Source organism: Sugiyamaella lignohabitans, chromosome A (genome assembly GCF_001640025.1).
Source record: "Sugiyamaella lignohabitans strain CBS 10342 chromosome A, complete sequence".
In the NCBI taxonomy this organism is placed as follows: Eukaryota; Fungi; Ascomycota; class Dipodascomycetes; order Dipodascales; family Trichomonascaceae; genus Sugiyamaella; species Sugiyamaella lignohabitans.
The window spans coordinates 5,164,554-5,178,682 of NC_031672.1; the positions used below are offsets into that span (position 1 = coordinate 5,164,554).

The 14,129-nt window shown below is 45.5% G+C and overlaps 4 protein-coding genes across 4 annotated transcripts; 2 read left to right on the top strand and 2 right to left on the bottom strand.

Moving 5' to 3' along the window:
• Positions 1–1,275: 1,275 nt before the first annotated feature.
• Positions 1,276–3,552, top strand: GAT2 (Gat2p; the record flags this gene model as incomplete). Its single annotated transcript, XM_018878593.1, has 1 exon — positions 1,276–3,552. The coding sequence occupies one exon, from the start codon at positions 1,276–1,278 to the stop codon at positions 3,550–3,552; it is 2,277 nt and encodes a 758-aa protein (XP_018735881.1).
• A 4,769-nt stretch (positions 3,553–8,321) lies between these two features.
• Positions 8,322–8,732, top strand: UBC11 (putative E2 ubiquitin-protein ligase UBC11; the record flags this gene model as incomplete). Its single annotated transcript, XM_018878594.1, has 1 exon — positions 8,322–8,732. The coding sequence occupies one exon, from the start codon at positions 8,322–8,324 to the stop codon at positions 8,730–8,732; it is 411 nt and encodes a 136-aa protein (XP_018735882.1).
• A 436-nt stretch (positions 8,733–9,168) lies between these two features.
• Positions 9,169–9,942, bottom strand: AWJ20_1696 (uncharacterized protein; the record flags this gene model as incomplete). The annotated part of the gene is made up of 1 exon (XM_018878595.1): positions 9,169–9,942. The coding sequence occupies one exon, from the start codon at positions 9,940–9,942 to the stop codon at positions 9,169–9,171; it is 774 nt and encodes a 257-aa protein (XP_018735883.1).
• Positions 9,943–10,643: 701 nt separating this feature from the next.
• Positions 10,644–11,879, bottom strand: AWJ20_1697 (uncharacterized protein; the record flags this gene model as incomplete). The annotated part of the gene is made up of 1 exon (XM_018878596.1): positions 10,644–11,879. One exon carries the CDS (start codon positions 11,877–11,879, stop codon positions 10,644–10,646), a length of 1,236 nt encoding a protein of 411 aa, XP_018735884.1.
• Between the last annotated feature and the right edge of the window lie 2,250 nt (positions 11,880–14,129).

Genomic DNA, 14,129 nt, shown 5'->3' on the forward strand with positions numbered 1-14,129 from the left:
TTTGTGATTCGGTCCCTCCCTTATAGGTAATTGTATATATATAATTAATGACCAGCACCCCCAGATTGATTCATGAATTATTGATCGAATTCATTATTTTCAATTTTGACTTTGACTATTTGAGTTCAAAGCTTTTTTTAATTTTTTTTTGTTTTAATTTTTATTTTTACTTTTTGGATTAACTTCTAACTGGGGTTTTTTTTTGTTTAACCTTAGTATTTTGGTAGCGCTTGTGTTTGAGCGTTGTTAATTTTTATTCATAGTCTGCCCGATATTAGCTTGATTGACTGGAATAATATTAATATTTGTTATAATCATCGACGAATAGACTCTACAAGTAACAAAAAAAGAAGTGGTGGTTCATTCTGGCCAGGGTTTTTCAACAGGGTTCTACAACAGGGATTATAATTAGCCAGGGATTTCTGAGCAGTAAGTTAGAGTGGGTGAGCAGAGGTGATTGTGGGTGTGAGTAGCAAGTGAGTGTGGAAGTTAGTGAGTGATTAATTGATTGATTGATTGAATGAGGGATTGAGAAAGTGTGTGAGAGGAGTTGAGAGTAAATGAACCAGAGCCAATCAGTCTGTTTAGTGGTCAACTTGCAGTGAGTCAGTTACTGGCTGTAGCAGTAGCTGCAGAGCACAGAGTTGTTATATTGACTGGCTTGTTATTGGTGGTATCCTGATAGTTCGCTACTGGACTCTATCTCCAATCACTATTGCTTGTAGTTTGATAGTCAGGCTTTTATCATCTTTTCTTCAGTTCGTTTGTAAAAAAAAGCCTGCTTCCTACATACCCGCCTATAACCTAGTTGCTATCCGCTTCGGCCCACACAACACATTCTAACCAATTGATAGATTTTCCATTTTTTTCCTTTCCCTCGTATTTTTAACTTTGGCTTGCCCCGGTACCATTGTCAGCATCCCCCCGCCTGGCCTAACTCGTCAACCTTCGCTCGCCTCTTACGCACGCCTGTCACCTGTGTGAGTTATCGCACTTTGTCTATCATTTTTAAGGTTCAAGCTCCTACTAAAGTGTGAACTCTAATTTTGGTTGTTGTCATTCTTAACCTTGTCGTAACCTTGATTTTCAAACTTTGGATTTACCGAGTTTTTTGACGTTTTCGTTTTATTAATATTGCACTAGTGCTCTCTTAGTGCACTGCTTTGGTTATAAGGATAAGCTTTTGTCTGAGCTTTTTTTTTTTTACTCTTTATATCAATTTTTATTGGTGGCTGTTTGTGAACCTTTATTTTATTTTATCTTTCGCTATTCACAATGCAAGCAGTGTTGGATTCTACTTTACTGCCAGCTACTTTTAGCTCTCATGATTTTGCTATGTCTTCCATGCAGAGTCCCATGGCCTCATACCCGGATCAACAACACCAGCAACAGCACCAACAACACCAGCATCAACAACACCAACAACAACAGAATCATCAACAACAACAACAACCACATCTCCAACAACACGGACAAACCCAGTTTCAGCATTATCAACAGTACTCCTCACAACAACACCCACAGCATCAACCTCAAGTTGTAAACCAACCTATTTCCCCCAACTCTTATCCCGAGGGAATGGTTTATGACAAGAGACATGGTGCTGGTGCTGGTGGTCAGGTATCAGTTGCAGCAGCAGCTGCTGCCGCTGTAGCTGCTAATGCTTCTCCTTCTTCCACTCCTTCTACTACTAGAATGGCTCCTCCTACTCCAGAGAGATCCAGAAACCCATCTCGAGTGGATATTCCTACTTTACACAGTCCTCATTCAGGATCTGGGTCGAGTGGTAATTCTGCTACTGGCACAAACTCAGCAGCTTCAGCAGCAGCACAAGCTGCTGCTGCCGCTGCGGCCGCTGCTGCTAATAGCAGTTCTAATTCATCAACTTCTTTGGCCACAGCTGGCGCTGGTTCTGCTCGCTTGGCTGATGATAATAGTCTTGTGTGCATTCTGTCTCCTTTAGGAACCATTCTGTATGTTAGTCCATCGTCCACCACCTTCCTTGGCTCATACCCTAACGACATTGCCGGAAGTTCCATCATGGATTATATCCATCCCGACGATTTGGATCAGTTTATCTCGTCTATGAGTGCCATTGTTTCCAATGGTACTTCGCTGCAAATGATTTATCGACTCAAGTTTGCTGCTAATCAATACAGAGTGTATGAAGGGTTTGGTCGTCCATCCAACGAAGAGGTTGATGGATATCAAGGCATGGGTCAAGGTATGGTTCTAATTTCCAAACCAGCTACTAATAATCATCACAACCAAAGCAATGGACCTCCTAGTCCCACCAGTTCATCTAATGAAAGTATTTGGTCGAGACGCCAGGCTTCTCGCATGCAAAAGGGTCTTGTTCTTAATCAAGCTCCTGCTAAGCTTGAATATAATGAACACCAACAAATCCGATCCGGTCCTGCTACTGCTGCTACTAATTCCACCTCTTCGTCAAATGGTATGGTTTCTATGACGCCTCTTGATGCAGCATCAGTTTCTTTGTATGACCAATCACCGTTGTCGGTTGCTACTAATGGCTATACATCGACCATTTCTCCATATGAAGAAGATATTTCGCACTCATCGTCGTCATCCTCTTTACTCAGTGGTCTTAATCCACCACCTTCGGCCACTCCGTCACTTGTATCGTTTGACGACTCGACAAACTGGAATATTGACGGTCCACCACTTTCAGCAACAGCAGCCACTGGTTCAGGTGCATATCCTTATGGCTATTCAGGTATGCGATCATATTCATACTTTGATATGGGTAATGATTCAACGATTATGGAAGAACTGAAGTCGCCAAGAGCCGCTCCTAACGATTATTACCCCGTTAAGGACGACTCGACGCTGAATTCGATGAACCAGTCGGCCAATATGGAGAACCACAGTTACTGGGACAATGTGGCTAATAGCGAGCTTGTATCGCCCAACTTTTTTGTTCCTAATTCAGGAGCAAGTACCGGTTCGTCTTCGTCAACACCCACTTCAGCCTCTAACATGCATACACTACCAAAAACTACATACAGTCCGAGTGCCTCGTATTTTGTCGATTCGGCAGCACAAGCACGAGCCAAATCATACTCACTTCCCGGACTGTTTGACGTCAATGCTCCTGTTCGATACCAACCGTACCACCAAGCAGGTGTTTCGTCATCAGCAAATGCCGCTGGCGGCAACCACAGCCACATTGATTTCTCGGGCTATTCCATGTCGGTGAAAAAGTCGCCTGTTGATGGCGGTTATCTTAACGGACAGGCGGTCCGTAAAGCCAATGTAAACAGTCTGGCCAAGACAAGAAAGCTGTCTAAACCACCATCAATGTCGACTCTGCCGAACATGGCGTCATCCAACCTCATCAACAAGACGCGCCGAAAGAGCAAGCAGCAAAACAGAGACGACATGATGCTGTACGTGTGCACCGAGTGTGGAGTCAAGGAGTCGCCTGAGTGGAGAAAGGGACCCAAGGGACCCAAAACACTCTGCAACGCCTGTGGTCTCCGATGGGCTAAGTGGACCAGACAAAAGTCGACCTCTCACGACGACAAGTAAACCAACACCACATCTTCTATAACCACCATCACAACCACCGCCACCACAACTACATCTATGACACCACTATTACACTAACTACAAATGTTACACCACTGCCACCTCTATTACAACTACCACTACAACTACAACTATTACTATTACTACTACAGCAGCCAGTGCAACTGCCATTCCGAGCGGCAAAGCTAATGTACATTACGTTCTAACACCACACCACGCCCACCACCCGGTCCACTGAATCCCTATATTATTTTTATTATAATTTCTCATGAATACTTCACGATTTTTAATTAATACACTATTTCGCATCACACGCACACGGCCCTAGCCTGCCTCCGGCGGCTGGGGCTCCGCCCCAGACCCTGGTTGCTCCTGCTTCGCAGGAGTTTTTTCACGGGGACCTTTGACTGCCTCTGGCGGCTGGGGCGCTGTCCCAGACCCCGTGGCTCCTGCTTCGCAGGAGTTTTCGCGAAGGGGCTGTGGACGCAACGACTCGAGCGCAGCGAGAGGAGCAACCCGGGTCTGGGGCGGAGCCCCAGCCGCCGGAGGCAGCACCCACCCCAACTGGTCCCGTGTGACGCCGCCTGCAACTGGCGATGTTGCCAGAAAAGAAGCCCGTGAGGGGGTGGCCAGGGCGGGCAGCTCGTCTGTTGGTGGCCCGAACTGGGCTGCAGCGAGAGGAAACGTTTTCTTGGCTAATATGGATGCAGGGCTCGAAGAAGAACAATGCGTGATAGCGGCAGTTATCAGGAAAGGAGAGTGTGCGAAACCCCAGAAAAGAAAACAAAAAAAAAAAATGGCGGCTGCCAGGTGGTTTCAGATAATCCAATGCCTAGTATGGCATATGGCATTTTAAGGCGTTTTTTAACAGCAAACTTAAATTTTATATGAAAGTATATCATGCGTGTTGCCGGCTGTATTGTCCGGTTATATCCAGACAGGCTGACAGGCTGACAGGCTGTTTCAGACCGAGCACCTCATATGCCAAGTTCTGGATCGATAGATATACACGTTTGGACGACCAAGAAAGCAAGAAAAAGGAGAGCCAGTAAAAGAAACGGGGTGCTGATTGGCATGGACCAGTCAGGTGGACTCCGGTCGGCGGCTGAATAGGGAAAATACCCGGATCATGGGCGCTGCCCACCATTTAGAGTTTGGGTTGATGCCTGTCAGGTTCGTGGTGCCTGCCTCGTTGGTTGCAGCTTGCCCACTAAACTTTAAACTGTAGACAGCAAGTTCCACATACCCACTAAAAACGCCCTCGCCGCTCCAGACAAAGAAACGACATGATGCAACGCTATTTAACCGACCTAGGTCAAACAGGCGACTCAGGCGACCAACACTGCCCACCCTCACTTGCATCAATCTGTCTGACGCAAGATAAGAACCGGCCATACAGGAGCAACATCGGGCCACCAACAGCATTCACGACCCTGAAACCGGACACACCCGATCCACGATCGCGGGCCACGAGACCTCCGATCCCACCATCCTCTTCACGACCCTGTTTCTATTCTGGTAACAAGGGCCTGGTACCACGGGAGGGGGTGTGCCTCCGGCGGCTGGGGCTCCGCCCCAGACCCTGGTTGCTCCTCTCGCTGCGCTCGAGTCGTTCCGTCTCCGGTCCCCTCACAAACTGCTGCGAAGTAGGAGCAACCAGATTCTGGGGCGAAGCCCCAGCCGCCGGAGGCAGTCCCCCACCCTCCCAGAGGGATTTTAGGGAGCAAAATATTATATACAGCCCGTAATGAGCCCGGTGGGTTGTGCAGGACCCTGTATTTTGAGTTATGATTTGGAGATTATCTCGGTTGTGATCGTGGAGTGGCTTGTGCGGCATGGGCGGCGCGGGCGGCGGGAGTCAGGTGTGGTTTCCGAAGATGCACGGCCGTCCTAAGTAAATTGGATAAATATCATTTATTACACAGGTTTGTTGTTACTGTGAAATAAATTAGCTTGATAAAGCAATCAATAACATACAAAATGGATGATGTTAAAAGACCTAGAGGTCTTGACAAAGGCGCACAAAGTATCGCTGCTTTCATGTTTTTTGCATTAGTTTTAATAATCCTCCAGACGGTAGTACTTCAAGATATTACGAGTCAGCTCAAGGCACAGTCTGAAATTTTGCGAAATATTAATAAATCAATAAGCCAAAGTACAAATTAGCCATAGGCCATCACGAAGTCTCTGTAATCGAGAAAAGATGCATTTGGAGTGATGTTTAAGAATCAGAGGGTTGTTGAAGCCATAGTTGAGAGGTGGCTTCAGGGACTGAACGAAGAAGTATTTGCATACTAAGATCAGATGGGATGGGATAGGCAATGGCTGAAAATGTTGACGATAAGCAGTAATATAACGTGGCAGAGTATTAATATCACCATTCCCGGAACGAAGAAGAGGAATCTTAAGCGAGTCACCAGTACTATAAGACTGCTGTGGAACAGATAAAGACTGAGATGGCTTAGGTAATGCGGAGTGTGAAAGAGCATGACGGTGAGCATCAGGAGAGTCAGGAGACTGAGGTGGACCAGGGGGACCAGGGGGACCAGAAGAGGAATATGTATGTTGAACAACAGTGGGAATTGAACTGGGAACTGAAGTTGTAGTGGGAACCTGGTAAGAATCCAACAAAGGGGAAGGAACCGTAGGAATTGAAGAAGAATCCGAAGTGGAAGGAGGCAGTTAAGGAATATAACCGGAAGCATTGAGGGGCATGAGCCTGAAACCGGACACACCCGATCCACGATCGCAGGCCACGAGACTTCGATCCCGCCGTCCTTTTCACGACCCTGTTTCTATTCTGGTAACAATAGCCTGCTTCCGGCGGCGACCCTGGTTGCTCCTATCGCTGCGCTCGAGTCGTTCCGTCTCCGGTCCCCTCGCAAACTCCTGCGAAGCAGGAGCAACCAGGGTCTGGGGCGGAGCCCCAGCCGCCGGAGGCAGTCCTTCACCCTCCCGGAGGGGTTTTAGGGTGCAAAATGTTATATACAGCCCGTAAGGGGCCCGGTGGGTGTAGCAGGACCCTGTTTTTCGAGCTATAATTTGGAGATTTATCTCGGTCGTAAATCGTGGAGTGGCTTGTGCGGCGTTGGCGGCGGGTGTCAGTGTTTCCGAAGATGCACGGCCGTCACAAGTAAATTTGGATAAATATCATTTATTACACAGGTTGTTGTTATTGTGAAATAAATTAGCTTGATAAAGCAATCAATAACATACAAAATGGATAATGTTAAAAGACCTGGAGGTCTTCACAAAGGTGCACTAAGTATCGTTGCTCTCATGCTTATTGCAGTATTTTTAATAGCCGTCAATACGATAGTACTTCAAGATATTACGAGTCAGCTCAAGACACAGTCTGAAATTTTGCGAACTATTAATAAATCAATAAGTCAAAGTAACAAATAGCCACAGGTCATCACGAAGTCTCTGTAATCGAGAAAGATGCCTTTGGAGTGATCCATGGTCTTAATTATCACTACTTCATACATGTTGGAGAATCAGAGGGTTGTTGAAGCCATAGTTGAGAGGTGGCTTCAGGGGCTGAACGAAGAAGTATTTGCATACTAAGATCAGATGGGATAGGTAAATGATTTGAAAATGTTGACGATAAGCAGTAATATAACGTGGCAGAGTATTAATATCAACACATTCCAGGAATAAGGAAGAGAAATGCAAGTCACCAGTACTATAAGACTGGTGCGGAACAGACAAAATGAATGAATTAATAAGTTTAGAGACCTATACTATACATAATTAATACAATTCAAACAGGAACAGACAAAGACTGAGATACATTTGAAGCGATGTTGGAGAGCGGCAGGACGGCTGACATGTGGAGGTAATCGGTAGACGCCGGGGATAACGGATAAGCTATCGGGAAGCAGGAACCATGACAGTGGGGAAGGCGCCGCACGGGAGCTTGTGTATGAATTTCCAGAACAGGTAATATCACTCTGGAGCGCGGCGCGGTCCTTTGTTTCCGTGGTTACATCAGCGAGGAGGTCGAGGAGTGTCCTGGCAGATCACGCTGGGAGAACGAGGGAGAGAGTTTATTTATTTTGATTTTGCATCTGTTTTACATTGCATCCTGATTCTGGTGTATCTGTAAACCACCGATAAAGTGAAAACAAGGTCAATATTAGCATAGCTGAGATACACGGACCAGAACCCCGCCATTTACCTAGAGCTCATACTGTCCGCATAGTTCATGGTCTCCCTGCAACGACCGTCTGGCTATATATATAAAGTACCGAGCTGTGTCCTGTTGCGAACCTAACTTCTTATTCTCTAGTCAATATCTTTTTCTTTGATTTGATTTGATTTGATTAGCTAGACAGGATTCTCGTCCCATATTCACTTCACAATACTTCCCACGATTTTACACGTTCAAGTTTTTCATTACTAAACAGTTTGCTTTCAGTTTGCTAACACAAAATGGCTTCCTCCGACGCACAAAACGTAGCCCCTCAGGCTGTATCGTCCAAACTGGGCGCCTCCACAGTCCAAGTTCCCGATGGACACTCGGTCACCAAACGTCTTCAGAGCGAGCTCATGCAACTGATGGTGAGTATTTCCTGGAGGGTCACATGCCTCCGGCGGCTGGGGCGCTGCCCCAGACCCCGTAGCTCCTGCTTCGCAGGAGACTGCTGCGACCGTCGACGCAACGACTCGAGCGAAGCGAGAGGAGCAACCAGGGTCTGGGGCGGAGCCCCAGCCGCCGGAGGCAGGCCCCACCCCCCAGAACACCGGTAACTAACTGATAAACGCAGATGTCGCAAACACCAGGAATCTCGGCGTTTCCCGAGTCGGACTCGAACCTGTTGCAATGGACAGGTACTATTGACGGACCCGAGGGCACGCCTTATGAGGGTCTGAGTTTCAAGATCTCGCTGCACTTTCCTCAGAAGTATCCGTTTGTGGCGCCCACTTTGAAGTTCATCAGTCCTATGTGGCACCCTAATATCGATATGGCAGGAAACATTTGTCTAGATATTCTTAAGGAGAAGTGGTCGGCTATTTATAACGTTCAGACCATTCTATTGTCTCTTCAGTCGCTGCTTGGTGAACCCAATAACAGCTCGCCTCTCAATGCCGAGGCTGCTAGTTTATGGGACCGTGATCCTGCCGAGTACAAGCGTCGTGTGCTGCTCAGATCGCATGGAGAAGGTGGTAGTGCTTAAGTCTCACTATCTGAGATATATGCTCTTATGCTTGTCCTGTTATAAATCTGGATTTGATCCAGACAGACAGTGGGCATTTAAGATGGACGAATCAAGTACGTTATGCGATTTCAGTACGGTGGTTTTATATTTATATATGTACTGCTCAGTACTTATTTATACCCAAATAATAAATAGAATTGACGACCCTCTGGGTCTGACTTGGCAATGAATTGGATGCCGGCATCTGACGAGAATACAGAGTCAAACTGATGAAAGTCGACCTAATAATCGGATGGTTTTTATGTAAAAAGTCGATGGGAAGTTTGGCTTGCAGTGACGAGAACACTTCAGATATTTTTCAGATGTTTTTAATATTGCTGTATTTGGGATCACAGCAAATGTGTATCAATAGTAGCTCAGTCAGCAGATCAGAGGCCTATGCTCGACAGGGTTATCAGGTCGCCACCTGTTCAAGTTTAACAGCTGTGGTATCTGTCTTTTCAGATGTTGGTGGTTCAGTATTCGACCCACTAGCATCATCAGCCCGTGTCTTGTCATCAGTATTCACGTCACTGGTTGGTTTGTTCGGATCATTATTTTCCTTGCCAGCATGTTTGCCGGTATCTCTTGCATCGCCTTTGTCAGTTGTGTCTTTTGATTTCCCAGTAGTTTCACTATTATCTTTATTGGATGATGATTTATTCGATGCCTTATTACTCTTAGCATCGCCTGTCTTGTCTTTATCAGACATATCTTTGTCGGGCTCACCAGTCCATACTCCAAGAGCGTACCTCACACCTGTAAAAGATGAAATCTGTACTTCTTTTTTTGTCCACCGCCGACATGGTTTTCCCGACCTATCAAGAGCTTTCACACCAGCTACAGTCGCAGCCATTGCGGTCTTAGGACCGGGACCACCAGATCCCGAAGGTTTGGGAGTTCCTACATGGTCGTCACCACCGTATGGCGAGGAAGGAGCCTGTAATGCCCGACTACTGCCACTGCCATCAGCCCCAGCAGCGCTTCCTTTTGGACCTTTTCTCTTGCCAGGACCACCTTTGCTCTTCGACGCTTTCGGTTCTGGCGTCCCTCCCGGCGTCGGCGACGACGCCAGGTTTCCTGCTAGGGCATTTTTCACTCTTGAGTGTGTCGGCGTGGCCGGCACCGTCCTCAGAAAGTCGCCCGGAACCCGTAGCACGACGATTTTGCTCTTTTTCGCTGGCGCCATCGTGTCACTTGTACAACATCGAGCTTGGATCACGAACTTTCATTTATAAATCATCACCAGCCGCGCGGGTCTCCCCTGGTCCACCACTCGGTTCAGCACAGTCAGGGCTCCACTGACCTCCACTGGGGCCATTGGGGTCGAATCTGGCGATGCTAACTCATAAACAGACTGTGGTAATAGTGTGCTCCCATTGGGGCCTGCATGGCCACTGGACCCTGAGGTGGACCCTGCATAGGGTCCCCGGACTGCCTCCGGCGGCTGGGGCTCTGCCCCAGACCCCGTAGCTCCTGCTTCGCAGGAGACTACTGGGACCGTCGACGCAACGACTCGAGCGCAGCGAGAGGAGCTGGGGGGTCTGGGGCGCAGCCCCAGCCGCCGGAGGCAGACGGCGAGAAGCTAGAAAGTGATGATTGTATACAATAATACACATGCTATAAACCGATACCCAAAAACACAATAAAAAACACAATAAAAACCACAAATAAATACCCGAACACAACATAAAAAACCCGAAGTCATAATAGTAATAATAATAGTAAAGTAGCAGTAGCAGTACTGAACAACAGCTGCGAGAGGAGTCCAATACTGTTCAAACAGTTAACCCAAACCAAAGAACAACAACAAAAAAAATAATAAAAAAAAAATACAATGATGCCAGATCGTCACAAATAAATTAAACAGGAGGGAGAAAACAATGGAATCTAAAGAAATCTCTTGAAGTGGTGGTCTTCCAACCAGCCGACTTTTTCAAATGCAGAGAAGAGTCTGGATGCCTTGTTGACATCGATGCGACACGCCTTTTGAGAGTCAGTTCTGCGGAACGGCAGTCCTTGTCGCATGCGGTGAACTTTCTCAGCAAAAAGACGCTTCTTCGAGTCGAGGTACAAGTCTCCTGGTAGTCGCAAGACAGATGCAAGGTGAACCTCGGCAGGGTGCAATAAGTGTACATTGGGATCGTCTGACAGATCCATGGGGGCGCCTTTCCACTCGGCACGCAAAGACTTGCCAGGAGGTAATGTATCAGGAGAAGGTGAGTAGTCTGTAATTTGAGACAATGACAGATCATGGACTCGAGATGGAGTTGAAGATCGGCTCGATGATGGTGCTCTGCTCACTGGTCTTCTTGGAGTTGGTGCAGGAAGAGGTGTTGAAACTCCACTATCGCTATAATCAGAGTACGACACCTTAGGAACAGCAGTGCTTGAATTGTTGCCAGCAGCACGCATAGAGCTTCGAGTAACCATACTAGAAGCATCGCTGTCAGAACTGTAGTCGTTTCTACGACGAGCACTTGAAGCACGCGATCGGTTGGCTCTGGAACTACTACCAGCAGAACTTCTCAATAAAAGAGCACTAGGCAGATTAATAGGCTCAACAGAAACATAATTGGACCAAGTAGGACCATTAACTGGATACAGATCCAAGTAAGCACGCTCTCTCCTGAAGTATCCTACAGGATCATTTTGAAACGATGACCATGCACTGCTGATCAGGGGGTTCTTAGGATCATGCTTAGCAACCTTGTATGGGTTGTGAGAACTTCTAGGAATAGCAGAAGAGCTCTTCTTAAGAGATGATCTCTTAGACTTGAAGCCAGATCTGACAACAGGAGCAGCATCAAACACTGAAGGAATAGAGCTTGATGAAGGCTTGATCAGTTCAGAGCGAGATAATGGTCTAGCAATTGAACCTTCTTTCTCGCTCACCTGGAATACAGGGGCAATATATGCCTTCGTAGGATATGGAGACAATGGAGGGGACAACATAGCAATAGAACTGTCTTCGTCGTTCTGAGAGTCTGAGGAGGCAGAATGACGTTTGGAATTGGAATTTTGATCCATTATAAAAATCTCTGGTTCTGAAATAGCTGGCGACGAAACTTGGTCTTGCTTCATATACAGCAACGCGTCAATTTGAGCGGGAGACAATGAGTTCATGATTCAATCAAATGTTAACAGACCTAAAAATAAACCAAAACCACCAAACAAATAATTAAAAAAAAAGAATAAAAATAAAAGGACAAAACCAACCAAAATAAAGCAAATCAAGCAAAAAAGAGCTATTAAATTAATGGACTTGTGAACAAATGTCTAAAAAACCCAATAAATTAAACAACTAAAACCCCTTTTTTTGGCGGTTGGGGATTTTTTTTGTTTTCTGATCTTTTGGTGTGATGAGATAATAATAAACCCCCTGCTTTTCCCTACTGATAAGATAATACCGTGGGTTGGGGTGGCTGCCGCAGGGATACAGGCGCGCAAAGATAAACTAATCTGTTAGTCCACGCAATAACAGGCCCAAACAGGCAATTTGGCTGGTTACAAGTGCATATTTAGGAAGTCCTGGCAGCGATTGTGTAGGAAATGGAATGTATACTTATGGTTGGATGGGCGGGCTACAGGAGGAAAAATGAGAAATGGGTATGGTCTTTTGGGCATAATCTAGTAACTGGATTAGGTAAAATATCCTCTCCCAACACAAATTAAAAGTACTCATAATAACAAAAAAAAACCCCCCGAGGGTAATATTTAATAATTCCGAACAACCAAGTAAAGGAAAATGTCGAATAAATTTTGTAAACGCGATTAAAGTCGACAAACACTATTCCGCAACGTTCCGCAAATTTCCGCTTTGGCATGAATAACAGTTGAACCAAAACTCGGCGATTTCTGTCTCAGTATTGTGATGGATATGTGTTGATGCGGAAGCCACGTGAACTAACCACATGGACAATAGTAGTAGTACAGAAAAAAAAATTTCTGATCAGCGGATGCATTTACTATGCAAGACGCAAAGCTGCCGCAACTGGATAGCGGTAAGGGGAAAACCGGCTGTGCGTCAGAAATCTGATATTCATTATGATAATAAAAAAAAAAAAATTGTGATTTATGATCCGAGTCTCGAAATCAGCCAAGTAAAAAAAAAAAATCCACCTCAAAATTCAACTCAGCCCGTATCAAAATTAACCAATTTGCGGGTATTAGATAGTTTTACCAGGTAATAATTAAGCAACCCATTCTTTGACATGCCAATGCCATTGTACGCTTCCCAGTATACACTTCAACTGCTTACTCATATAACCACCCAACATTCAGACTTGCAATTCCAGTCGTCCGAAATCTTGTATACTTACAAATAAATAATTACCAAATGAAATGAATTGAAAAAGGACAGAAAAAATTGAGAAGAGATTGGTCTGGAGTCGATATAAAATTCGGTCTCGTCAAACTATCAGTGTCTGGAGAAATCAAAAGAGAAATTAGAACAGAGCAAAATCACATGGCGAACTTATTTGATTTATATACCCCTATATTATTTTATATGGGGGAACAGATATACCTAAAAAAATTTCCAATCCGAGAAAAAGCAATTCTAACCGATGAGCCATGCTAGATTAGTGTCACAACCCTGACCTGTTGCCCCAAATCGTCAACCGCGGCTCACCAGAAGCCGGCGCTAGACTAAAATTAACTGTTCTACTACTGTCGGGAATTACAACTGGTGCCGGAGTGATATTAGGTGTGTCGTCAGATTCTGGTCATGTGCGAGCAACTTGAATCTTTTGCTTCAATTGTGAGAATTGCAAAGCAATTCCTTTATAGCGGTTCAATTGGTTTTCTCTATCTCTCCAATGTCTATGTAAGGGCAATTATAAAAACGAGGTTTGTGACCTGCGGGATGTAGGCAGGGGGTGCTGACCCAGTAGTATCTGACCCCTATTCATACTTATTCATACTTTTATCTCACATACCACTCTGTTCGCTATAACATACCGCCATAACTAAAAGTCCCAATAAGTCAAATTGATCTCACAATGGCCCTCTAAATTATATATCATTATCACCCCAATCAACCAGCTTTACTCCCAATCCTTCCATATTCATAAGCCACCCGCCTATAGAAGACCATGTGACATAATCTCATTGCTTGCTTTTATTAATTGTTTCAATGCCCGATCCAAAATGTTCGGTGCAGCAGCACTTGCCCCAAACCATTTTCAGTCACTACCCACACCACCGTAATTCCCAGCTTATCATGCCTTATAACGGAATACGAGGCGATCTCGGAAAAAAATTCCTTTCTGTTACTCCTATATCGAGACAATCTTTAATTACAACTCTACCTAACTCTAGCATACTTGACAATTGTTTAAAATTCAAATAATAAACACCGCACCGACCACTCAT